This window comes from Mycteria americana, chromosome 3 (assembly GCF_035582795.1).
Source record: "Mycteria americana isolate JAX WOST 10 ecotype Jacksonville Zoo and Gardens chromosome 3, USCA_MyAme_1.0, whole genome shotgun sequence".
Lineage (NCBI taxonomy): Eukaryota > Metazoa > Chordata > Aves > Ciconiiformes > Ciconiidae > Mycteria > Mycteria americana.
This window is the reverse complement of record NC_134367.1, coordinates 126487158-126513550: the sequence shown is the minus strand read 5'-3', so window position 1 is coordinate 126513550 and position 26393 is coordinate 126487158. Positions and strand designations below refer to the sequence as shown.

The 26393-nt window shown below is 45.3% G+C and overlaps 1 protein-coding gene across 1 annotated transcript; it reads left to right on the top strand.

Moving 5' to 3' along the window:
• The first annotated feature begins 549 nt into the window (after positions 1-549).
• On the top strand, positions 550-16690 carry LOC142407424 (D-beta-hydroxybutyrate dehydrogenase, mitochondrial-like). The gene is made up of 4 exons (XM_075496913.1): positions 550-877; positions 9351-9503; positions 12323-12453; positions 15496-16690. Exons 1-4 carry the CDS (start codon positions 550-552, stop codon positions 15841-15843), a joined length of 960 nt encoding a protein of 319 aa, XP_075353028.1. The 3' UTR covers positions 15844-16690.
• Positions 16691-26393: the final 9703 nt, after the last annotated feature.

Sequence of the window (26393 nt, the reverse complement as noted above, 5' to 3'; positions counted from 1 at the left end):
AAATACTCATGATGCTTTCAGTTCGTACCCTGTGGCTAGTCTGTAGCGACGCGACTGTGTGAAACTCAGGTGGGCAGAGGGGTTGAACTGTCCACGATAACTTCAGCACTGGATTTCGGCACAACCCAGCTCCCTTTGGACCGCACAGATCCAGCTGACAGGCCATCGCACGATGCTTACAGCCTGTGCTGTTTTTTCCGGACAAGCCACGAGAAGCATGGGGTGAAAAAGGTCCCCCCTCCCCGGCGGGCAGAGACCCCCACCAAGCCCGAGGCTTCACTAGGATGCCGGCTCTCCTCCCCACCGCTGCTCGGAGGGGAGGACCCGGAGCCCGGGCCCAGGCCCCGCGCAAGCCCCCGGAAGGCCGCGAGGCGAGGGCGGTGCCTGCTGGACGCCACTGCCCGGGGGAGGGGATAGCGGGCGGGGGAGGGGATAGCGGGGGGGAGGGGATGGAGGGAGGGGATGGGGGGAGGGGATAGCGGGCGGGCAGACCGGACAATCCCCGCGGCCTCCCTTCCGCCCGCACGGCGCGGCGGCGGCGCGGGCAGCATGTGGGCCGTGGCCCCTCTCCTCCTCCTCCTCCTGCTGCCGCCGCTGGCGCGGCTGTGGCGGCGCAGGGCGGCGCGGCTGGAGCCGGCCGGCCGGGCCGTGCTCATCACCGGCTGCGACAGCGGTTTCGGGCACCTCCTGGCCCTCCGCCTCCACCGCCTCGGCTTCACCGTCTTCGCCGGCTGCCTCTACCCCGACGGCGAGGGGGCGCGGCGGCTGCAGCGGGAGGCCGCCGCCGGCCGCCTGCGCGTCCTGCGGCTCGATGTCACCCGCGCCCGCGACGTGCTGGCCGCTAAGGAGCTGGTGCTCAGCCACATGCCCGAGCGAGGTGAGGAGAGGCGAGGCGAGGCGAGCGGGGCGGCTGTTGGGACCGGCGGCGGCCGCGGGGTGGGCGGCGGCGCGAGCCCCGCTCTCGGCTACCGGCCGGTAGCCGCCCCCCAGCCGGAGCCCCGGGCGCGTCCGCCCGCTATCCCCGGCCCCACCTGCCGGCCGGCCTGGGCGAGGCGGCTGACGGGCAGGGCGAGGGGCGGGCAGCGGCGGCAGGACCGGCGGACACGGAGCCCCGAAAACGGCCCCGCGGTTCGCCCGGGGCTTGGAGGGGCTGCTGACAGGGAGCTGCCTGAGAGGGTCAGCTGGACCGGCACGGCTCGTGGCTAGGGAGCACTGTTATTAACGGTGCTAATTACCGCTATCAGTAATAACAACAGTCTTTTAATATAAAAGTGCGTTGGTGCCTAGCTAAGCCGTACACACGCTGGGGCCCATCCAAAGATGCCGACAGTGGAAAGTGGGTGCGCTGAAGAGCGCGCCACGGGTGAGCGTCACCTTTCTACCAGAAGAGGAAATCCCCGAGTGCGGGGGTCCCCGGGATCCCTCTGCAGGTGTCCGACAGGAGGAAACCGCAGGGAAAGCTGAGAAGAACAAGTTCGCGTGTAGGAGGTGGCGGGAAGGTGATGTATTTCTAGGCACGATTTGTGAAAGGGGGAATGAATAAAAAGAATGCAGAGAGGACAGCTGCCCTGCCATACCGAACCAGCTGCTTCTCGGTACAACTTGAGGTTTGTCAAGCTAGTCCATGGATGGGTTACTTAAAAGGAAACCTGTCAATTATACGCCCTGCAGCGAGCGTACAGCCAGGAGAATGGATAGACTTTAGCTTGCCAAATAATCGCAGACAACCTAAATCCTGGGTTATCCCCTCAGAACACATGACAGGGCGCAGGTAGTAGGACCACAGTTACCTCCTTGCCCGCTTAGGCTGCAGGGCGAGAGTCACCCAGTGTAATACTGGGGGATACACTTGGCGCAGAGCAGGCTTACTCAGGCTCAGAAGTAAGATTCCCTCAGAATTACAGACAAATACAGGGAGTATAGGCGGAGAATAAAGCATGCGGAATGATAACAAAATGCAAGACCTCTGCCTGCCTCGTTCATTAGCACGTTGGGAAAGGGATGAAATGAGAAGTGAAGTAAGAAAAAGCCTAGATGCTGCTCATTAAGTACATGTATTTATGGTTGATCTTGACCTTATCTGATTAAGAGGCAGAGCCTTCCCCTCTCAGGCTCTTTCCCAAGCTGCAGCGACAATGCAGATGACTCACAAAAGCCCTTACAGGCTCAATGGGGACTGGGTCACCTGAAACTCTGGGTTACAGATAATTTATCCTGTAATTCTGGCAGCTTATGCAATGGTCGTGTTCATGTTACCATGTAGACTCTTGAGTCCACAGTTCAGCGCTAACTTGCTGGGTGTCTTTGCTCCTCACAGGTGTGTGGACGTGCCTTCAGATCGAGGCAAATCATGCTAGAGACATCAGGGCTTGCTGGAGGGGCCAGGAAAGACACATGAGCACAGCCAGTGTTGGAATGCAGCATGCGCACGGCGTGTGCACAGACAGTGGTTTTCTTGAGTTGTCAGTCAGGCCCTTACACCTCTAACACAGGGCTGGGCATGCACAGACAGAACACACGTTTTATGAAACCTTTTTCCATTGTCGGTCAGCTCTTCTGCTGCAGCATTTTGAGGGTACGCTGCAAAGGCAGAAAAGAAAATGTAGTTGTATAGATCCAGATAGCACATTTGCCATTTGGGAAAACTTCCAATTATCAAGTAATAGTCCTCCTAAGTTTATTAAATAAAAAGGAGCAAAAGAGTTATTTTAATGTCTGATATTAACGGAGTGAATGCCACAAGTCGTCTTCATAATTTATAAAATATAGGGGCATAAATATTTTTATCTCAAACGTAATGAAACTGTGAGGATACTCTACTTATGTAGAATCTTTAAGCAAGAGACTTCAGTAGGAGTGTTCATTCTTGGCACCTCTGAAAATAGATGTGTTGTTTTCTTTGGTATTTTAGCTTCATAAAAACAATTTCAGTTTAACTATTCAATTGAAGGTTAGCTCTCATATTAACCAATTTATTTGTTAAAGATAGAAATTGTAATTTTTTTACATTTGGGTCAAAGATTTTTTAAATGAAATTCTTTTTCATTAGGAAAGAGAATTCTGAGCCATCTGTAATTGCACGTATGTTCTGAAAGTACCTAGAAGACGAGAAAAGTGTGTGACAAGCACACAACGTTTTATCTGCTACCCAAAGGTTCCCAAAGGGTGGGCAGTGGAGCGTGTGCCGCAGTGTCCCACCAGTTGAGGAAATCTCCGTGGTGAAACTGTGCTGATCACAGACAGCAGCATCCACAGCCTACACCAGGAGACTGACCAAACTAGTACATGTTGGACATTTGTAATAAGGAGAACAAGAGCAGGTGGTGAGTCCAGTAGACTGTTTTAAATAAGCATTGGACAGACAGAAAATCTGCTTTTGGGTTTTGCACAAACAATTCAAACTGATGTAGGAATCCAGGGTTGTGCTGAAAGGTTATAGTAGATCATAGATTATCTTACTTAAAAAGCTGTGAAAACATCCACCTTTAAAATAGTTACTGACAGTGTTCGGGATGCCCTTTTTAGCTGGAAAGTACCATTGGACAGTTCTGTCTCTGTCTCTCCCTCCCCCTCAGAACAGGATAATTCTATTCAGCAAGACCCTGTAGAAACTGAGAAGAGGCATCCATCTGTGCGAATCACTACATGTTTGCTTAGGGATTGTTCCCTCTCTGCGCTTTATGCCATTTTTACTATAATCAGTTTCAGGTACCAAAGATTTTACGTACGCCACACCAGCGTGCTGGACTTATAAATTCAGATCGCTAAAACACTCCCGTATCATTCCAAAAATGGTCACAAAGAAACCACTTCAGCAATCTCCAGGTTTAATGGTAAGTATGCAAAGGCTATGCCTTCCAAACTAAAACCGCAGAAGACGTACCGAAACAATGAGAAAGCAGTTAAACAATGATCACTTTTTGCATGCTGTGTTTAAATAGCTCAGAGTAAATCCTGGTAAAAATTTAGATATTTATTCTTTATTGTTACAGTATCATCCTTTCCATGGACTGTGCGTCTCAGACAAGTATGACTTTTTTGAATGCCAGACATTGGCAGATATGCTGTCTTCCAAGTCATCTTAATCTGACTGATAAGCCAAAATTTTGTCCTTTATCTTAAATCTTCTCTTGTAGTTGATGAAAATACATGTTTTCTTGCATTTATTACGTCTCTATACACTCTTTTCCTCCTTTCAAACCTGCAGAATGCTCTTGTTTCTGCTTGTACTTCCATAAAGCCTATTGAGCCCAGTCAGCATCACATACTCTTTTGTTCTAGACCTGATATACGGACAAAGTAAGAGAGCCTCTGTCCTGAAGAGTGTACCATTTACAACGGAGGGCTCTCCAGACAAGAAGCTGGCAATGAACAGAGGCTCAGAGAGCTCAAGTCCCTCCTGAATCTTGTTCTTCGGCAGATTTTAGTTGCTTCAAACCTAGACCCAAGTTGAACAGGCTGCAGGTCTACACTGTAAAGCTTGTATTTTTTGCCTAGAGTCCAATGAAAAACCTAACCACCTAATTGTGGCCTCCACGGGACGTGAGAGTCACACTCTCCCACTAACTCAGTTCACTGCATGGAAAGGCATGAGAAATTCCTGGGTCTGGGGAGAATGAATCCAAGAAGCCTCACTCAGCAGTTGCTGGTGGCAAGGGAAGTAATCCAGGATGGAGGAATACCATGCTCTGGTATTTTCCTGTGCCCAGGATAATTTCTGCTTGAAGTAGATTATTCAGTATAAAATGTACAACTAAATCTGAGGAATAAAGCACAGTACTCCCTACACCTTCTAGTTATGCTGTAACCGTGAGATAACTAACCCAAGCTCCACCTTGTCTTCTCTCCCTCTGTTATACAAGAGTAGAAACCCAAACTACTGGTAACACACCTAGCTGGACATTCTGCCACTTCACATAGTTTGTTTCCTTGTAAATATTGGTTCTATTCTAGACTGTGAAATTATGTCTGAAAAGAATGGCAAATCAATTTCCATGGTGCGTAGCTCATTCTCCAGAGCTAACTAATATGTCTCCACAAAAATCTGCTGGCTCTGATGTCTTTCTTGTTCTTTATTGTTTTTTATGGCTTGTGCACCCATTAAGATGACTTTCTAAAATATTGAGAGTCCTTTCTTGCTTAAAAAGAAGAAACTTCTTGCACTTGCACATTAAAACTAACATGAAGTAGACGAGGACTTTGGAGCATGTTGATTTGCAACTTTCTTAAGCTCTACAGCAAACCTAATTTTTTTCTGATTTGCTGCTTCTTTTTAAAACAGGAATTTCTCTTCCTCTCCTTGACTCTTGCGAGTGGGTGACCTGTAGCTAGCTGGAAGGGAGGGATATTAGTTTTAGTCCTACTTCCTACTCCAAAGTTACTAAATACTCTCCTCCGCTTAATTAAGATTTCCTATTCACGGAATCCACCCAGTAGGCCCCTGGTACCATATTTTAGCCCAGGCTTCCTATTCAAATAGACTCATCCTTGCAATGAAGACAACCACAACATAATATTCCGAGCAAAGGATGGTATGTATCTGAAACTCAGGAGTCTCAGCTGACATATTACCACAGACACCTTGCATTGCCACAGACAGATTGACTTGTTCCCTCTCTTCATTTTTTCAAGGGAATATGGCAAATCACACTCTCCTTCCTTTGGCTGGTTTCCCTTAGTATTGGATTGGAATCTTTCAGGAAAAAGCCTGTCATTTTTGCATGGGCTCAGGTTTAGATGAGAAACTCCAAAGATCAGCGATACCAAGAATACATGTTTGAGTTCAGAAAATCTGGCCAAATTCAGATATTATCTGTGTGTAGGCACCTACATAGAAACAGCCTGATTTTCAAAAAGTTTTGCAAGCACACGGCTTGATTGACTTGAATAGGAAGAGTACTGTTACAAGTTTCTGGAAAAATATCAGGCATCTTTTGGGCCTAAATATGGACTTTGGATATGTGCCTTTTGGTCAACATCTCTTGAAGTAGAAATTATCTGGGAGGTTATGTGAGAGCTAGTGTTCTTCTCCTGAAAGCCTCACTAATCTTAAGTTAGGTTTCCTAAAGTGATTCTTTAGATCCCCTGCTACATCTCTTAATCTTTGTCCTCAGGATCTACTTTCCCAACCCAGAGATCAGTAAAAATCTCTTTTGACGTCCAGTTCTGCTTTCCAGTTTGTTTATTCCCTGCTTGCTGTAGCATAGTCTAACACTCCTCTTCCTAAACTGTGCTTGCACTGAGTTCTGTTTTGACAGTCTGAGTAATTTTTCCCTTCCAGATCAAACATCAGCTGCTTTTTCCTAATGCATCTGTGCGTGGACACGCTGAGGAAATGCAATGTCTTCTTCCTTCTGCTGTTCAATTCTTACTTGTGCCTTATCCTTCTAGATTTCCATCTAAGGACTGTATTTCTCAGGTTACCTGAGCTGCATTTGTCTAAGAAAATATACAATATATTTTGTATGCACATTTATAGCATTAATTTTTACCACAAACATTTCAGGAAAGGAAGACCAAAGCAGATTCAAGTACCCTGAGTACATAGCTGGGCAGGTTGTTTCTCAGGAGGTAGGAAATTTTCTGAAAAAGTGGCGTAAGGGGATAATCAGCTGTTCATTATTTGGGTAGAATTTTGCAAATTGATTCAACTGAACAGAGTGGCAGGAAAATACATTTCCCATTCGGGAATGCCAAAATGTTCTAAGAAACAATATGTTTTGCTTGAGGGCAAACAAAATGTTTTGAGCTGATGCTTAGCAAAATCTCTTTTTATGTTTTACTTAATCTTCTCTTCAGAAGAGTCTGTTTAACTCAAGCCAGTTTTTCTCCTCTTGACTTATGATTTGGCCACTGCACAGAAAGAATGAGCCATTATTCTGGGAACTCTGCCTGTTTATAAACACAGGCTGGCTTCACCACTAACCGCCTGGGCTCTTTGAAGTGCATGAGGCAAATAGCTGGACAGAAAACTGAAGCCTTGCAAGCTAAATTCTGTGTTTCACAGTTTAGAGAAAGAGGAAGAAAATCAGTTGTCTAAAGTTTAATGGCTGTATTTCTGAAGTCCTAATGAATTCAGGGACATGTGGAGCAAGTGTTCTTGCTGTGCTGTGCAGGATGCAGTGGCAGAAGCAACTGCATCCTTTTTTTCAGTTAGAAGAGGTAAAGCTGAGAAGATCAGGGAACAGCTTTTACAGTGATACCGGGCTTTAGTTTGTGTGTGTTAGAGTTAGGTTATGTAAAAATAAACCTGAGTACAGAGACCTCCAGCCTTAAGTAGAAACAGATGGGGTGTGCAACTACTCAGTCCATCTGCAGATCAGATCATGTGCAAGTACAGAAATATTGATAATTAGCTTTTACAGAGGACTGTCTAATCCATTGATCTTGAAGCGTTTTACAAGGAGGTCAGTCCCATGGGGCTAGTTCCATTTTAAGAAGGAGAAATAAAGCCACAGAATGATGGAAAGGCCTGCAATAACAGGGCAATGGCAGGAGGAAGAAGGAAGTCAAGGGTGCCCAATTCTAGTGGCCAATTTTTTTGTCCATTTCCTCTCCTCTGTCCACTAACATTTGGGGCAGTAGAAAAGAGGTGAGTACACAGGAAACTGCTGCATTACTAGGACAGGAGTCAGTCTGTATCTGAAGTTATAAGAGAGGTCCCGGTGTCAAGGATTGCTGTGTGCCAGACTGCTGAATAATGATTTATTCTCTTTGGAGGACAGGGCTATCTAGGTTCTGTGTAGTAAATTCCCTGAATTTGAGTGTTTTGCTCTGCAAATGATACATTCACTGAAAGAAATTTCTTTCTCTGTTTAAACACCAATTTCATTACATAGTACAAGTAGTGTATATATGTTAGGAAAGCTTAGAGGTCTGCTTTACAAACTAATTCAAAAAATTGTTTGTTTCAGCTTTAACTATTGTTGTGAATGAAATCCTGTATTAGCAGTTCTTGGCAGGGCTCTGGAAGGACCAAGATACCATGAAATTATCGCAGTAGCTTTGACAGAGAAGATCAGAAAGAAAAAGAGTTCAGCCCAAGCGTTTCTGCAGTACCTTCACCAGGGTGACCAAAGGTCCCCTGAGAACATCTTTGCCTCCACAGGTACAGGAGGCTACAGCTGGGTTGACATCACACCTGTGCCCCAGACCCTGTGTCCAGAGGAAGGGAGAGAGGCACTGTTACCGACTCTGCCTCACCAGAAACCTAGGCTTGGAGATCCTCTAGAAGGCATGGCAAAACAATCATTTGCCTCAGACATGTACAAGAAATCCTAAAAAAAAAATGCATAAGCAAAATTGTCAAGGCTGGCAGAGACACGTTGCAAACTTAGCTATTTCAGTGCAAGTCAGGCTACCCTATGTACTTCTTAGTTACACTGCTGGTCACCCTAGAAATACCCTCAGTCAGGATTTGAGGACAGAAACGGGAATGTTTTCAAAAGCACCGTGTCACTTACTGCTTTACTGTACATCTACAGATGTGTGCTCTGAAGGCAAGAACAAGTCAGCATGGCTTAACCAGCATTTAGTCAGCACGTCAGCTCTAAACTGCAAGTACTCTATGCTTCAATGAAAAAGCATTTCCAACAGTTGAGGTTATTAGCACTGCGCAGTACTCACGTGGTGTGTTCTGTGGCTTTGGGCTAAAGGGCTTGCACTTTCTGGCAGAGAGTTGTGTCAGAACAAGCTTTGCTACCAATAAATTTCTGCTTGTAAACACTGGAATCTTACTGCATTTCAGGGGGCTGGGCTCCTTAGCACCAAAACCCGTTGTTATGAGGGGAATAGAGTTGTCCAAGAGTACAAAATAAAAAAAAATACTGTAGCCACTGACTTACTTGGTTACTTTACCCAATGCTACACCCATGTACCTGATTCTGGCTGATTTCAGAAGGAATCGAAGCTCAAATCCTGGAAAAGGAGCCAAGACATAGGCTTCTCAATTAGTCAGGCACTTTGAAAATATTAGCCCTTAGTCTTTAAACTGCTTAATATAATTTTCACAAAGCTGCTCATAGCACACAGTGGGGTTAAAGTAATTAAAATATCATGGCACACAGCATTGGCAGTAAGATGTAGTCTCCTAGATCATGTTATTCATAAATAACTTAAGACGACTATAAAGTGAGTGATTATTAAATAGCACTGAGACTTACATAGTCCGGGTAATGGCCACAATTACATTCCTTCATTAAACAAAACATGCCTGCACTTATAAGTGGAAAAGACAAAAAGATAACACAACTGAAAAGTTGTTTCCAAGGGTCCAAATCACTAGTTTTTTGTCACCTAACGGTGGTTATTTTGCAGTGAAAAATGCTTGTTGAGACATTTCTCTTCCATAGGTTTCTGGGGGCTTGTCAACAATGCAGGAATATCAACGTTTGGCGAGACAGGGTGGCTGTCTATGGAGAAATATGAGAAATTCACAGATGTGAATCTCCTTGGGAGCATCAGGACAACCCTGGCATTTCTTCCCCTTCTAAGGAAATACAAGGGTAATGCTAATCCACTGTTATTTAGAGTGGTAGAATAATTAGCTTACTATAATCAGGGTAATGTAGCATCTATAAAAGAAGCCTTAATTGTCTCTCATTGAACTGAAATGACAGCCTCCTTCTGTGTGGCCTGAAAGAACAACTTGATCCTGAAAAGAGGGTAAAGTCCTAAGGGGAAAAAATAACCTTAAAGATTCTGTCTTTACAATATATAGAAAAAAGTATTTACAAATAATGAATTACCTCAGTGTTTGACTCAAAAAGAGAGAAAAAAAATGCTTACAGTAGATCATTAAGCCCAGGCAAGACTTTGTAAGAACTGACAATCAGAAAACACAAAGATCCAATAAACTCCTGCTTAACTTTATTATTTAGACTTTACTGTTTTACTGTTTGGCAATTGGGAGAGGAAGGATGATCTTACAGAGATGAACTAGAGACATCCAGCTTCCGATTCCAGGCCTAGCAAGATCCTCTCTATGACCCTGGGCAGGAAACTTCAAGTATGTGAATCAGTGCCGTACAGAGATGCCTGGGTATCGAATGGGATAAATGCATTTGCATGGACCTCCATATGTGTGGGCTTTATCCTTCTGAGAAGAAATGGTTCAAATAGCCCTCTACAGCATTGCAGCATGTCTCAATTGCTTTGCAGTTTGTTCCCTACCTGTCCCCATCTATATTTGGGAAACAAAAATACCTTTTTCCTTTCTTCCTCTTTTGCTTAGCTTGCCTATTTACGTTGTAAGCTCTTTAAGGTGAGGATTTGTTCTGTGTGTATACAGCATCAAGCACAGTAAGGGCTAGGTTTCATCTGGAATCCCCAGATGTCACCGTTACACAAAATGTTGGTAAGATAAAAGCATCCCCTTTTTGGCTACTCTGCTTGCTTCTGCTTGGTTGCCTTCGGTTGATGATATTTTGATGCAAGAAGAAAGAAACTTTTAAATACTGCAAGCTGGATGTGTTTTTGTAAAAGAATGTGCTATTGCATATACTCAGTGAGAAACAATGGATGTGTTACATGGCCATTATACGGGGAGACATCACTTTTTTTCTGTGATGTCCTACTTCCTGCTAAAACTCAGTGATGCTGATCCACCAGAGGTATTTGTCTGACTTTGTGAATTGCAAGGCATTACTTTGAAGTGAAAAGGACTAATTGTGTGTATGATATTAAACACGCATAAACTTTTAGAAGATTTGGGTCTGGATGGCTGCGCATACGTAGTACCTTATCTCAAAAGGGCGCTCTGCATCTTACTCCTGGCTGTCAATGCTTCCTTGCCTGCACTCCATTTTCAAGTCCCATCTATGTAAGAGAGGAGGCCAGGGCACTTCTAGAAAGAATCCTAGGTTTCCCATCTCCTTCCTTGCAGGAACAGCCAGGATAGCTAACGCTCATGTTTTTAGGGGCAGCAAGTGGCCTCTCCAAATGAAAAGCTTGAATCATGGATGTTAGAGCATTCTCCTGGGACAGTTGGTTTTCAATTACGTTAGGCAAAGAGAGAAGTTAAATGACGTGTCCCACATCCTGGGTGTGTGCCCCAAATCACTTAGCTACTGGATAAAGGCAGCAGAGGTCATCCTAGCATCACTTACCCAGTAGCTGTTTTCTGAAGGAAGGGGCTTACTGCTGTTTTAGGATGAGCACCTGTTCCAAGAAACCTTCAAGATTATTAATACTTGTAAAGGGAGGTATCGCCCTCCAGCCTGGAATTAAGCATCCTACTCTGAGGAGCAGCAACATTTCCCCATAACTTTTCCAGATGGCCAGGCCAGCTGATGTAGCATCTTGATCAGCAAGCTGGTAGTTGTTCTCCCATTGTTGTATATAAGATTTATTCCAGACGCTGTGTAGGAAGGCATGGAACCTAATTCAGAATGACAGATTTCACTGCATTCCCATGATACCCTTCTGATATCCCACAAGCCTATACCATTTGGTCAGATCTGGGGCCCAGACGTTATCTACATCTGTGGCAGCAATAGGAGTGCAACTATGCGCTCTGTATTGTTAGCGACGAGGCCATCTTCTCTCTCACCTCTGGTACATCTATACCCACATTCACACATTTCTTACTCTACGGTATGACTATGTGATAGAAGTTTGTAAGTAAAGAATGGACATGAACAACAGCCCAGTGCCTCAAATCAGAAATCTCTGCTATTTAAGGCATGCCTGCACTCGGCCAGAGTTATAAAGGGGAAAAAAGCAGCACAGATCAGGGAAATCACAGCAAGACAGTGTAAGGCCACACACATTTTGTCAAGTCACCTTTCTCTGGTGAAGCTTATCACTGTACAGTCTGATTTTGACTTTATATGCACAGTTGTAAGCCAGGTCTCAATGCAGAGACATCATTAGTGCAGAAAAAATGGTATTAGTAGTCATATATCCACCACAGGGAAAATCATCTGCTCCTCTCCTTTGCAGTCCTTCTCCTATTACTAGGATAGCCTTTTATTACTATTTTTCAGTCTAAAGTTTTTAGGGGACTGCTTTGTTTCCATCTCTTTCATCCTGTCTCAGACTCAGAAGGAATAAGCAGCACATTGGGAATGTGTTCCGCTTTGTCTAGTCCAGCATCTGTCACTAGATGGAAGGAAGATTTTTGTGTGAAGTTCTCTGCTTAACAGAGCTGAGTGCACTTCTGTGCTGGGACTGCACACTTACACAGTGCAACTTTGGCATACTATGTAGTAAAACAGCATCATGCTAAATACCACCTTATTAGTAGCTGAGAAGACTCAGGTAAATCAATTCTATGTTAAAGACTGAGAGTGAAGTTATGTTATTTGCACTATTTTCTTTCCAGGACGTATTGTTTTCATGTCCAGCATTATTGCCTATTTTTCTCTGGGAAATGGCACTTATTCTATGACCAAGGCAGCTATTGAAAAATTTTGTGATGCTTTAAGACTGGAAATGAAGAAGTTTGGTGTCCGGGTAAGTGATGTAACGAGTAGCTGTTGTGTGAAACTCCCTGCTATTTCTAACATTGATTTTTCATATGAGAAAGAGAGAAGTTTCACTCCTGAAACTTCCTACAGAGCTGAAATGCATCTTTTTGTGGGGAAAGAAGCAAGCGACTTGCACAAAGAATACCAGACAATGGCATGGGGGTGGAAATTTTGGCCAAGGGAACAAGTGTATGCAAAATAACATGTAATCTTGTGCAAAGTAAGATCCATGCATCGAAATGACAAAGATAGAGATCATAGCTGAATCCATGGGTGCAGCTTCCCCTCAGAAAGAGGTGGTTTCTCTGTGGCTAATCAGTGAGCTGGAAATCACAGAGAACAGCAGACCTGAGTGATATTTGCAGTTCTGAGAAGCTGTGGGATAGTGCTCCTCCTCTTTGTGCCAACACTGCAACTTCCACCCTTTCTCCACATCCTCTACAGTGGACAAACTTTCTGACCTTGGGCCTGTCTGAGCAGTGCCATGCTCTGTGAAGAGCTCATAACAGTACCAGGTAACTGAAACTTTCTCTGGGGTGGCTGCGGGAGCAAAGAGCCCGGGTGTGAGCGATGTGCAGTGAAAAGGAAGGCTTGTCACCTACCTGGGGGGTTTAGGGTTCTCTCTCTCTCTCTCTCTCTCTCTCTCCCTCCCTCTCTCTCTCCCTCCCTCTCTCTCTCCCTCCCTCTCTCTCTCCCTCCCTCTCTCTCTCTCCCTCTCTCTCTCTCCCTCTCTCCCCCCCCCTCCCCCCCCCTCTCCCTCTCTCTCCCTCTCTCCCCCCCCCCCCCCCCCTCTCTCCCTCTCTCTCCCTCTCTCTCCCTCTCTCCCCTCTCCCCTCTCCCCCAACATCAGTGCTTAAAAGCTCCTTCTTTTTTGTGGGAACAGCTACACTGCAGGAGGCAGTATTGTGCAGAGTAATTATGTTTTTATTCTCTTAACCTAAGAGGCTCTAAGAGTGCTCTTAGTGCCCTGTCTAAGCAACACTGATAGTCAAACCTGAAGCTTAGATCACTAAGTAGCTTCACTAGGCTTCTTCCTTGGAGTCACTCCACTGCTGAAACACTTCTAAAACACTAAAAGTCTTCCCTAGAGGATTTACATTGGTGTACTCTTTACGTACACAGATTTACAGTACTGTTTATAAGCTTTGTGTTGGAAGAAATTACAGCTATGCATCTATTAACTACCCTTCTTGGATAAATATACAATGCTATAAAATGCAAGGGATTTTACACATCCTAATACCACACAGCATGATGAGGATTTGAAGCGATTAGCTGAGGATAATCTCAAACACATGGAAGAGCTTAGTTTAACAAGTTAGTTACACTGGGTGTTTGGGGATTTTTACTGTTCCCCCACCCCTGGAACAGCCCCAGCACACAATACCGTGAGCCAGGCTGACAAATATTTCCAGAATATCTATGAGAGTTGCTTTTCTGTTTCTCACCGTATGCAAGACACTGGCTGGCGTTTGTCTTGGAACCTACCCTGCAGAGAGCCTGCAGAATACGCGGTCCCTCTTCCCTGTGCTCCCCTCCCCTGCCCTGTCATTCCCTTTGTCCTTTCAGGAGAAAGTCACCCAGAGGTGGCAAGGAACAGATGGAGCTATGGCTCTGTCCCACTGAATTCTGGCCAGGCAAGCTGGCTGCCTACAGGAAACAAAGTATGTGTCTTCTATTAGAAAGAAGGCTACAGAAAAACAAGGAAGGGAAAAAAGCATCATCTCTCCTCTCCTAGCCAACTCCAGAAAGCTCCAAAACATGAAGTTTTCAAACCTCCTTTGTTTAAAATAAATGTGGGAAGTTTACTATTGGCATTAGTTTGGCTAATACTAAACACTTTTGAAAATAGCACCCAAAGGGAGGGCTCCAAAAGATGCCCTGTGACAAACCTACCTGAGGCAGCATAAGATGCCCCCAGCTACGCATGCTGTCTCTCTGCTGGAGCTTACCCGCATCCTTTCCTGCTCCCCATATATAGCACCTCAACCCTTCCGGTATGCAGTGCGCCAATTGCTGTGCAGGCCGAGAGGCAGGCACATGCCGGTACTGACACACAGGTGGTAGCCTCTGATAGATGGGCTGGGTGGCAGATTGGAGACATTAAGGTTTTATATTACCACAGACTTTCCAGAGAACGCCTGTCAGATCCCCAAGTCTCTTACACAGCTCAGCACCGTTTTTTCCTCACCTCGTGTTGTAGTCTTTAGAAATCAGGTCAGTTAAATGCTGCAGTTTTTAATGTTGCATATCTACAAATAGTTTGAACGAGCCCGCTGCTCACTGAGCAAAAGCATGCATACTGTGAGTGCTTAGCCTGCCCTGAAATTCCCCAGAAGTTAGAACAGCAGCAACAACACATGCAAAGAAAACAGGCGGAGCAGCAAAGGATGTCTTTGCTTTCAATTTAAATCTACATGCACAGAAATCTATGGAAATTTGCGAATGACTTCAGTGACAGCTAGACCAGGACCTTTGGTCCCCTCTGTACTTGGCTGACAAGGCCTATTTTGCTTTTAATTACACCTACTTGGGGAAAACAGCACTTCTTTCCCCAGGACCTTCTAATTTTCTTTGACATCTCCTTTTGTCCCAAATTGGGGCAAGAAATCACCCCTTGCAAGATTCGCCACCGAGTGAAAAATCCAAAGCATTCCACTCTGGAGACATCAAAGTCATACTGAAATGCTTTGTCTTAGTATTGTCAAAACATTTATACCATTAAGCATTCTATAAAAATCAAAGATGCACTATTGCATTCTGTGAAGGTATGCTGAGTAGTCAAAACAAGAACATTAACATCAGAGCAAAATGAGGAAGTCAGAATAAAGCACCTCTGCAATCTTGAACATTTCACGGGAATGTATTTGATTTCAGTCAAGTTTTCAAGGTTAAAATTTCAACAAAACAGCATTTTCTGGAAGAAATCTGTCTGCAGAAAGCTTTTGATCTGTTTTACTGACTATAGTATTTAATTGAATTCAGAATGACTGATTGCATCTTGATAAGTTTTACATCTTGCTTTTAGGTCTGTATTATTCAGCCAGGAAATTATGCACGCTGTACAAAAATTCAGCCACCAATCAGTGCCGAAGAGATTTGGAATGAACTCAGTGAAGAGGAGAAGGCAGTTTACAATAAGGAGTATGTTCAAGAGCGGGTAAACTTTTTCAACAGCATGCTCAGCAAAGGAAGCACTAATGGCAATGAAGTTGTAGATGCTATGGTAGATGCTTTAACTTCTCCTGCACCCAAGGCGCGTTACATGGTAGCAAAGCTGAAAGAAAAAGCACTGGTGTTTGTGTGTGCTTTATTCCCGACCATTGTGATGGATTCCATTTTGTCTTATGCTCAGAGTAAAGTAAAACTTGCATAGTCTACATTGGTACTATTCAGTGACTCAGGCGGGGCAGGTTTTTAAAATGTGAAAGCCAGGCCTGAATCTAATGCCCCAGAAATCAGTATAATGACACCGATACAAACTTTGGAGGGTCTCCCTAGTCAGAACTGTCACTTATTCACAGGGAAAAAACATACAGGACCCCATGTAAAATTAATACATTTGTCTAGGTAACTTTATTTCTCCCATGTGGAAAAAAAAAAATACGGCCACTTACGCTGCTTTAGGTATTGCCTAGAAAATTTAATGCAGCTTGTTCTAATGCAATGCCAGATTATAGTGTTACAGACATGATGGAGACAAAATGGAGCATATCCTACAGGGCAACTACACACCTGAAATCATTACAGCAGAGATGAAAATACCTTATTTGTAGGAATCCGAGTAGTAATTTCTTAGGGGTGATGGGAAGAGGTTAATGGAAAAGTTAGGAATGAGCAATAGACCTTGAAATAATCTGAATGGAGTTAAGTGACTGTTAGAAAGTTAGGAAGCGTCGAATAATAAAGCTGTAATATGGAAACAGTGTCTTGGCTAACTACAGTTCAGTACTTTTTCAAGTGTTCTGGATAAACCTGTAACAAAGCGAGGATGTCATGGACTTTGGAAAATAAGTAGCATATTCCATTTAAAAATGAATATTCAATCCCAAATAAACTCTTTTATCTACTGTCTGGATTAGTCAATGCATTAACCTAAAGCGTAGTCAGAGCTAAACACCAAGGTGACAAATATCAGTATGCAGTAGCAACCTGTAGCTTAGAAAGAACATATTCAGCCTGGAGCTTGGGTTTTGCTACTGTTAAAGAGAATGAGGTCTGATGAAAAAACCATCTATTAACATGAACAGGAAAACTTTAGTAACATGTATCTATGAGAGTAATTGAGCATAGTGGCTTCATTAGCAGTCTCCTGCTAACTGTTGTGGAAAAGATTGCTGGTTTACACATATACAGTTTTAAACTTTGCTTGGTTGTGGCACGGCACAAAATACAAGAACTCTGGGACCAAAAGATCCCAGAATAGCTGGGATCAACTGTGGTGACACTGGTAGATACAAGGCAGCAGCGTGGAGCATTAGCCTCCCCCATGCCAGGTCTCCCATATCAAACCGAAGACTCTGCTGTAAGTTGACCTAGTTAACTTTTTGGTCTGAACCAGAAATTGCATCCTATACTTGGGCAGTCTTTCCTAATATATTTAATTAATTACTGAGAAAAGTTACTCTCTCTCGTGGTGGGTAATTGGGCAGTCTGAGTCAGAAACATAGGTGAGATGAGCAAACAGACTGAGTATTCCAGGTCCTCTCCTGATACACTCAGCAGTGGAACAGCCATCTTACTGCACCTGTTTTAGATTGTGGAACATCTTACTTCTCTTTCCAAAAGCTGGAGCCATCCCTGGAGCTGGCATTGGCAAGAGGACAAGCCAGGGCCCCCACCTGTTCCACAGCCTATCAACAGCAAGATAATCAGATGATTATCATCCACTCTCCTTATTTAACCACAACTAAGCAAGGCCAAGCAAGGGAAGAGGAACAAGGCTTATTGTAACTGAACCAATTGATTTCTTGTATAGGAATTCCCCCTGCTTGACCTCAGGGATTTCAGCAGCCTTACATGGCTTTGGAAGAGTTGCTTTCATGCTCTTAGCCATTCTTTGTGCAGATTACCTTTCCGTACAGTAAGTAGCACTGAACTCAACAAGCAGCTTTGAAACCCAGATGTTTACCCATCAGGCCTAGGATACATGTGCTTCTCTCTGCCTGAAAGACAATGTCGCTTTCCATTACGTGGTCTCCCTCCTATTTGCATTTCTAAAAGCTACTGTGATAAGTTGTTGCTGAGAGCCAGCACCACCAGAAGATCTGCCTCCCAGATACTGACGACATGAAATAAAGGAGGAATTTTCAGTTGGAAGTTATTTGCTGTGTATGTGATGAAGCATGTCATCAATATTTCAGTAGCCTCATGTAACATCAGATGAGCAACACTCCAGAACATTTACTCCTTTGTCTTGAAAACTAAGAACTTGCAGTGTGTAGTATCTCACATGGGGTACAGTGACAGGCCGGATGGGAACAGATGGGACAAATGAAGGCAGTTTGTATTTTCATTGCCATCTAACCTGTCAGTGTGGAAGCTAACTGAAAAACAGCTACAAAATTATTATCTTTTGTCTTCCCCCTCAGCTTTTTAATATTATGATCTGCATATAAAGAACTAATCAAGAGAGAGTCAGAGCTTCAGTTATCAACAGGCCTGATGCACTCCCACTGAAAGTCATCTGGAATCCTCCCACTGAGTTATATGTGTTCCAAGGCACAGCGTTAGACAAGTACATGTAAAAAAAAGTAGCGGGAATTATTTCAGAGTCCCTGGGCTTAATAGGAAAGAGACCGTCATAAGAAATGGGGATGAAAGGGGTGCAGCACTCCCTCCCACAGGTCTCATAGGGTACAGAAGTTGCCGGATTAGTTACAGAAGCCTTTAGTGAACAAACGTTGCTAACCAAGTCAGTGACAAACTCCGAGGACCCCCAGAGCTGTCAGCTTTTCAGCTGAACTCCTGCCCACCTATGTGTCACTGGAAAGCTCACCCGACTCCAGGGATCCGAGCCTTTATCCTGGCCCACGCGGTGCCTGGGGAGCACATGCTGGTTAGTGCGCAATTGCTGGACTGCCCCACCATCCCTTTTGTTACTTTGCCACATTGTTGGGTGAGGAGTGCCTCCCTCCTACCCAGTAACCCTGAAATCACCTTTACCTCAAGTCAAGTTAAAGTGCAGACGCATACAAGAAGCCTGTATTTACAACATCCAAAATAAGCAACAGTTACAGTGTTTTATGAAAAACTTAGGTGACAAAAATAAAAGACAAAAAAACCCCTCTATTGACACTACTTGTATATCTGAAATGCTTCTCTCCCAATACTCAGCTAACCTGCTGCAGACACTTTCCTGAGACTGTTTTTCTATATAACATTCATCTCAGATTGCATTCAACAGAGAACTTCTTGGCAGAACACGTTAGCTTTTATCACTGCTCATCTTTTATAAGACCTGCTGACAGTTTGGGAAAAAATTAATTTTTCCCTCGAAAACAACCAGCACAAAAGAGATGCAGCTTTCCTCCCAAGTCTCTTCTCCAGGCACATAGTATCAGGGACCTAACAAAGTACGTAAGCAGACATGATACCACCATGGGTTATGGAGCCCTCTGCTAGCTGTATTAACATGCACATGGATTTTACAGAGGTTTAGTCAGGAGGTAAATTCCAGTCATTGTGGGGCTTTCTTACTAAGCACTTACATCAGTTATTTCATGGGTTTTCTCTTCTATGCAAGGGCTTATTCCTAAGAGCGCATATTAATTGGCAGAAAGAATGAGCATTGTTTTTGACAGTAAGCAATTACAGAAAGAATATAAAGAAGAGCAAAAAAGTTAAGTTAAATTGGTTTAGTAACTTGTGCATTGATCTGAGTGATAATAACAGCTTCATACAGCGTCATCAAAAAAGAAACAGAGCGGAGCCCAGAAAATACACATATAACACAAGGAGTAGCAGGGTATTACCTACCAGCACAGTTTTGAGGTGGTTGTGCTGCTGCGTGAAACAAAGGTCGTCTCCAGAAGTTCATTGTTCCTTCCAGAAGGAGACTATTCCCCTAACTTGAGAGGGCACAGTTTGAGAAATGCCCCCATGACAACTCCCCAGCCTGGGCCACAGGCTGTTCCAGCGGGTAGAGGAGCTGTACTTCTGCGCTCACAGTCAGTGTTGCTGTGAGCATCACCACCAGTTACACACACACCCCCTGAGCAGCTGCAACAGCACTTCACTCCCACTGCAGTGTTATGGATGGGCTAAGCAGAGAGTTTTATTGACACCTAGCAATATTAACACCCTGATTTGATCTCATGCTCCCTCAGTGTAACTCACAGCTAGCTGAAATAGTCCAGATGACCTTCAGAATTAGCCAAATGTGTAAGTTTGTGTCATTCTCCCAGCCTGGCAAATCTAAACAAGGAGATTTTTGAGTGTAACGCACCATGCAGCAGATCTTTTGCAGGAGCATCAGAATCCGGAGAGATGAGTAACAGTAATAATTACTCGCACAGTAAAAGGCTTAAGTGAAAAACCATGCAATCCCCAAGCACACCTTCCAGCAGAAGTCAGGCTATCATCTAGCCCAGCTCCCACTGATATCAGCAGGACTCTGGAGCCAACCAGCATGAGAGTCCTTATGGTGCACAGCCTCCTTCCAGAGGTCAGCTGTGGGATGTTTGTACATCCTTGTGCTTTTACATCAACAGATAAAAACCAGCACAATACAAAGAGAGCAAGTGATACTGAGGATGACAGCTATATTATTTCACTTGTTCTATGCAGGGGCTGCATAGTGCTGTCAGTCTGGCACCTTCTGCTAGCATCAAATAAAACTTCACAGCCTTTGTATTTCAAATACTTTGAAGCAGCTGTTCAGCAGCAAAATCTTTTCATGTGTAATTAGACCATTTTGGAGCTGTAAAGTGAGCATATCAGTAATGGGGGCTTTACCTAGTACGATGAAGCATGTATGTTGTGGGAGCAACTGAGGTTAATGTTTAAGAGTGTGTAAAACAAGGGGAAAACATATATGCTCCTCAGTAATAAATGTTCTTTGGAATAGCCCTGGTTAGGAAATGACTTACTACCGATTATCTCATTATCAGATGCTGACACTGTGGGCAAAACCTGTCTGCTATGGGCTCCACAGATTGCATTCATCCAGGTAACCATGAAGCCAGTGGAGAACCTCTGGGATTGTCCCAGGAGCAGACATTGCTCCTTCCTGACTGTGAGCTGCTAGAGATGTCCCTGTGTGCGAGGGGAGGGTGCACGCTTAGAGCATCCAGGACACAGCAGCTTCAAAGCCACCCTAATTTACACCACATCAAACCTCTGGACAGCCCTGCCCTCAGATGAAGACTCAGGTGGTGCGCAGACACCTTGGTCTGTACCAAACCGTGCAAAAACTATGTCTTGACTGGGGCTGTGATGTGTTTCCCAGGTTTGGCTCTGGAAGCTGTAATCTCCAGCTGCAAGGCTCTAGGGTATGTTCAAAGCTCTGGGCAGTTTACACCTTTCTTTCCTTAGTGCAGTCAGTTACATTTTTACCACCGCCATCCCACTTGCATTCCTGCATTAGCTTGGCACTCCTCCTAAACTGAGCCGTCAGCCAAAAAGAGCCCAACAGCTTGAGGCTTCAGACCTTGGAATAATTTTCTCTGGCGAGCTTTATTTATCTATCTCTAAAAGCAGGGAATACTGTGAGTTTCTCTAATAGGATTTTGATCCTATTTATTTTGGAGATGTTGCAGTACCCTAATACCAGAGCAGCAGCCAGCAAGGCAGAGATGCTCTGCTCTTGAAGCCACATTGCTTTGAAACATCCAGTATGATGTTCAGCTGTTGAAAAAGGATCTTTTGCTTCTTGAATCATGAGTCCTCATTATCATTCTCAAAAAGCTCACGGAAGGATGATCACTGTGAGAAAATAAATCAAGCTTAAAAATCTAAATATTCCCCCCAAACGCACATGCACTTATACACACATCCACACACTTGGGGTGAAATTCCAAGTACCTACACTTCTTATGGTCTGGTTCCAGAGTTTCCACAGTTTCCAGAGTTAAGTCATGCAGGTGTTTCAGACAGAATCTTCAGTTATTTTCATATCGGACTAAATTTCAAAATACATGTGCTAGCTTTTCTAATGTGCATTTAATGTGTGCTACTCTACAAAGTGAAAAAAAAAAGAATTCACCTGGGCCTTAGGCCAAACACATGTGTCTCCTTGTTTGTGGCAACAGCAAAAGCAAAAAAATCTTACACAGAACAGGCAGGGAAACCTCTGCTGTGCCATGTCTGCAGCATCTATTTAGTGTGACCAAGAAGAAAAGGGAGAAGGGTCTGGACGGTATATTTTCCAAAAAGGAAAGCAATCCACTGAGGGAGAACAGTGCAAGACTAATAATCCAGCCAATTCGCACTACAAAGTGCTAGCACGAAATAGCTACTGTACAAATGGTACTCCTTGCAGGGGAAATAATTAAATGCTTTATGCTAAAACAATGTTATCTCTTGTTGTGACTCACCACACAGTCCCATGCCTTGCATCAACTCGCCTTTCCCTGCTGTTGGACATGCATCCAGTTGCGCTTCACCACTTCCCTGGCAGAAGAGATTTCTTATCAAAAACCAACTTTGTTGTTGAACTTCCTAATGCTAGAGGTATTTTGCAAATAATTCAATAGCCAGTCTTGGCTAGGTGCAAGACAAAGAGTCTCACTGCAGCAGCCAGCCTCTCTGCCATTATCCCATACAGGATTACTGAGCCCAATGAGAGCACCAAGGGCCAGTTGGTTTGCAGCACGCAGAGGCTGAAATCAGACACTAAAGGAAATGGGACAGAAAAGAAATACAGAGAGCTTGGGTAGTCCCGGTGTTAGTGGTGTTTGCCTTCTAGAATGACTTATGCTTCAACTGGCTTAAACAGTTTTAAGCATTTTTCCCTATTCGTTGGCACTGACATTTTTCTCTGTAAATAGGTTTCTCCTTCCAGTCAGGTCTATGAACAGTTATGTTTCAATTCAAGTCTAACACCTCATTTATATTGTAGTGCTACACAAACCCTCTGGGGATGGCTACGAAGCTGGGTTATACACAGATCTTGTAACTCCCTTTTTGTGGCCAGTGATTGTAGTAAGATTTAGAGGTAAAACAACTATACTGTACTGCTTTCCACGAGAGGAAAAGGAGGTTTGGCAAGAAAGCAAGTCAACAGTAAGAAAACGTCAAAGGCCATGACATCCAACTCTTTCCCCGTGGCACCACAGAAGATAAAGACACCAAATACTTTTCCCCCCACGAAGGCAAGAGGCGACACGGGGAAGCTGGCGCACCCAGCGTTGCCGACACAGCCCAGTGACCCTCAGGGCTGACCAGGCCCCGGCACCCACTCAGGGGATGGCTATACCAAGCCCAGCGGCCGCTCTCTCCCTCCCCGCCGACACTCATCACCAACCTCCTCCCGTAAACCAGCGGCCTGACTGCGTGCCCCGCCTCAGCCCGCCGTTCCGAGGGCGGCAAGGCGCTCGTCCGTACCGAGCACGCCGGGCCGGGGCCCTGAGGGGAGCCGCCGCCTCACGCCTCTCTCCCCTCCCAACCGCCCGCCGCGCGACGCCGTTGCCAGGACAGGCGCGCGGCGGCGCCCCGTTGCCAAGGAGGCGGCGAGCGACAATGGCGGGCGCGACGCGGGCCGGCGGGGCGGCGCGGCGCTGAGGCGGGGGAACCCCGGCCGCGGCCGCCGGGCTCTCGGGGGCCCGTGGTTCTTCAGGTGAGTGCCCGGTGAGGGGCGCGTCGGGTGAGGCGGGGCGGGGCGGCGCCTCTCTAGCGGTTTAGGAGGGGTTGGGGTAGAGCCGGCGGGTTGTGAAGGCTTAATCCGGCTCTCAGCACGCCTGGGCAAGAAACGCAAGTGCAGGGTGCTGCATGTGATGTGGGTCCACCTAAGGGCGAGGGGGAGAGGGGCACAGCAGGAGCGGCAGCACAGAGCTGCCGTGCTTCAGATTTCTAAAAGAAACACTCCACGCTAGACATCAGCACCCCCCTTTATGCCTGGCACCTCTCTCAGAGGAGGGCGGACTGAAATTTACCTCAGTTTGTCTTTCTGCATCGTCAGACAAGCAAGTCCTTACCACTTAAGTACAGTGTGGGTCAACACCAGCTCTGCAACGTATTCCCTTTCCAGCAGTTTTTCTCCCATTAAAGCCAGTCTCCTCTACAGGCCACCCATTCCTCTGAGTCACAACCCAAGGAAAATCAACTAACACCAGATTTATCCCTCACCTGGCTTCTCCAGGGCCCTCAGCACTTCAGGCTCTGTGGACATGGTTGCACACCCTGTTCCTCACTCCTGGGTACCTCATCACCAACTCCTCAGCAGTCCAGAGGCTTGCAGAGAGCCCAAGCTCTCCTCCTAGCTGAGGAGCAACCTCCTCTCAGCCCCTGTCCCCAGCAGGTGTTACTCATATACGTGATTGCCAGGTGCTGGCTGGCCCCCAGGGCTGCTTGCCCTCCCTGAAGCAGGCTGGCCACTTTCTATTACGTTCCATTTTGGATGAACACTAAAGTGACTAGAAGTTGCAAGGCAAACCAAAGACAAAAGAATACACATCTTCTGATCTAGTCCAGCCATGACCTCAGGACTGTCTTTACAGTGCTCAGGACTGGGCTCAGTTTCCCAGAGGGCTGTATCTGGGCCGAGATCTCAACACGAGATTGAAACCTGCTCAGTTCAGACAGGAAGCTCACTGGAAAGCTGCCTGGCAGAGAAGGACCTGGGGGTGTTGGTTGACAGCCGCCTGAATATGAGCCAGCAGTGTGCCCAGGCGGCCAAGAAGGCCAATGGCATCCTGGCCTGTATCAAAAATAGCGTGGCCAGCAGGACTAGGGAAGTGATTGTGCCCCTGTACTCGGCACTGGTGAGGCCGCACCTCGAATACTGTGTTCAGTTTTGGGCCCCCCACTACAAGAGGGATATTGAGGTACTGGAGCGCGTACAGAGAAGGGCAACGAAGCTGGTGAAGGGTCTGGAGCAGAAGTCTTATGAGGAGCGGCTGAGGGAGCTGGGACTGTTTAGCCTGGAGAAAAGGAGGCTGAGGGGAGACCTCATCGCTCTCTACAACTACCTGAAAGGAGGTTGTAGAGAGGTGGGGGTCGGTCTCTTCTCCCAGGTAACAAGTGATAGGACAAGAGGAAATGGCCTCAAGTTGCGCCAGGGGAGGTTTAGACTGGATATGAGGAAATTTTACTTCACCGAGAGGGTTATCAAGCATTGGAACAGACTGCCCAGGGAAGTGGTTGAGTCGCCATCCCTGGAGGTATTTAAAGGACGTTTGGATGAGGTACTTAGAGACATGGTGTAGTGATGGTTTTTGGCAGTGTTAGGTTTATGGTTGGACTCGATGATCTTAAAGGTCTTTTCCAACCTATATGATTCTGTGATTCTGTGATTCTGTGAAGCGCCAAGGAAGCAACCATCACTCAGTGCTAAGCTATGCCTCAGCCCAAGGCAAAGCATTTCTTGAGAGTTATCACCAAGAAGGGCTCGAAGAGAAAACCCAGCATTATAGGCTATTCATTATACTGGAATTCAGTTTTAGGAGGATTTTGCTGCATCACTCCTATTAAACATTAGTCACAGCCAAAAATCCAGTGCAATTATTTGTACAAAGCTGTAAATATAGTGTGGCACTGTTACCATATTGGTTTCTTTTATACCAGCATATAGGGCTCATGCTTATCTTTGTGGCCAGCATGCAAATAGATTAAATTTAGAAAGTGCTAAGCTATTTTCTCTCAGTAAAGATAAAGCACATGAAAATTTTGTTTACTGGTTTGTGAATAGTGATAATTAAAGGGATATTTTCAACTTGAAATGTTGAAACTGAAAATGTTGACAACATTGAAAAAGGAGTCACAAGTGCTTCCAGCAGCAGTCAGGCTCCAGGCTTTGACAGAGAGTCAGTCAGTGAGAGCCCTGGCCACCAGACCTTCCCTCTCTATCAGTGTACCTCGATCACAGCTTGGAAAGCTTTGTGAGAAAACAATAATCTGATTAAAATTATTTTCTTAATACTGGTTTGTCGTGGTTTAGCCCCAGCCGGCAACTAAGCACCATGCAGCCGCTCGCTCAGTCCCCCCCGGTGGGATGGGGGAGAGAATCGGAAGAGCAAAAGTAAGAAAACTCGTGGGTTGAGATAAAAACAGTTTAATAGGTAAAGCAAAAGCCGCGCACACAAGCAAAGCAAAGCAAGGAATTCATTCACTGCTTCCCATGGGCAGGCGGGTGTTCAGCCATCTCCAGGAAAGCAGGGCTCCATCACGCGTAATGGTTCCTTGGGAAGACAAACGCCATCACTCTGAACGTCCCCCCTTCCTTCTTCTTCCCCAGCTTTATATACTGAGCATGACGTCATGTGGTATGGAATAGCCCTTTGGTCAGTTTGGATCAACTCTCCTGGCTGTGTCCCCTCCCAGCTTCTTCTGCACCTGGCAGAGCACGGGGAGCTGAAAAGTCCTTGACCAGTACAGCAACAACTAAAACATCTCTGTATTATCAACACTGTCTTCAGCACCAATCCAAAACATAGCCCCATACCAGCCACTATAAAGAAAATTAACTCTGTCTCAGCTGAAACCAGGACATGGGTGTACCGGGAAAAGGAGTAATGTGAATTTGAAATGAGTTCATGCTCTCAACCAAAATGATACAAGCTGGCAGAATGAAGGTAGCGATTCTGTTGTTTGTCAACAGATAAAATTGTTGCTAAGCAGATGTTACAAGCTTGGGATTTATGATTATAGCTTCATAAAGTCCTCCCCAGAGCATGACTGTCTCAAAGCCACGTTAACAATCCCTCATTTTCCATTAAAAGATCTGTTACGGGTTAAGTGATAAAAACTCAATGAAGTACGTGTGGTTGG

What these genes read in the sequence shown, in the direction of transcription:
- LOC142407424 (XM_075496913.1), top strand. Translation starts at nt 550, where the DNA reads ATGTGGGCCGTGGCCCCTCTCCTCCTCCTCCTCCTGCTGCCGCCGCTG. An exon ending in CCTTCTAAGGAAATACAAGG is followed by an intron (nt 9,504 to 12,322) that starts GTAATGCTAATC and finishes TTTTCTTTCCAG; the next exon opens with GACGTATTGTTTTCATGTCC. An exon ending in TGAAGAAGTTTGGTGTCCGG is followed by an intron (nt 12,454 to 15,495) that starts GTAAGTGATGTA and finishes TCTTGCTTTTAG; the next exon opens with GTCTGTATTATTCAGCCAGG.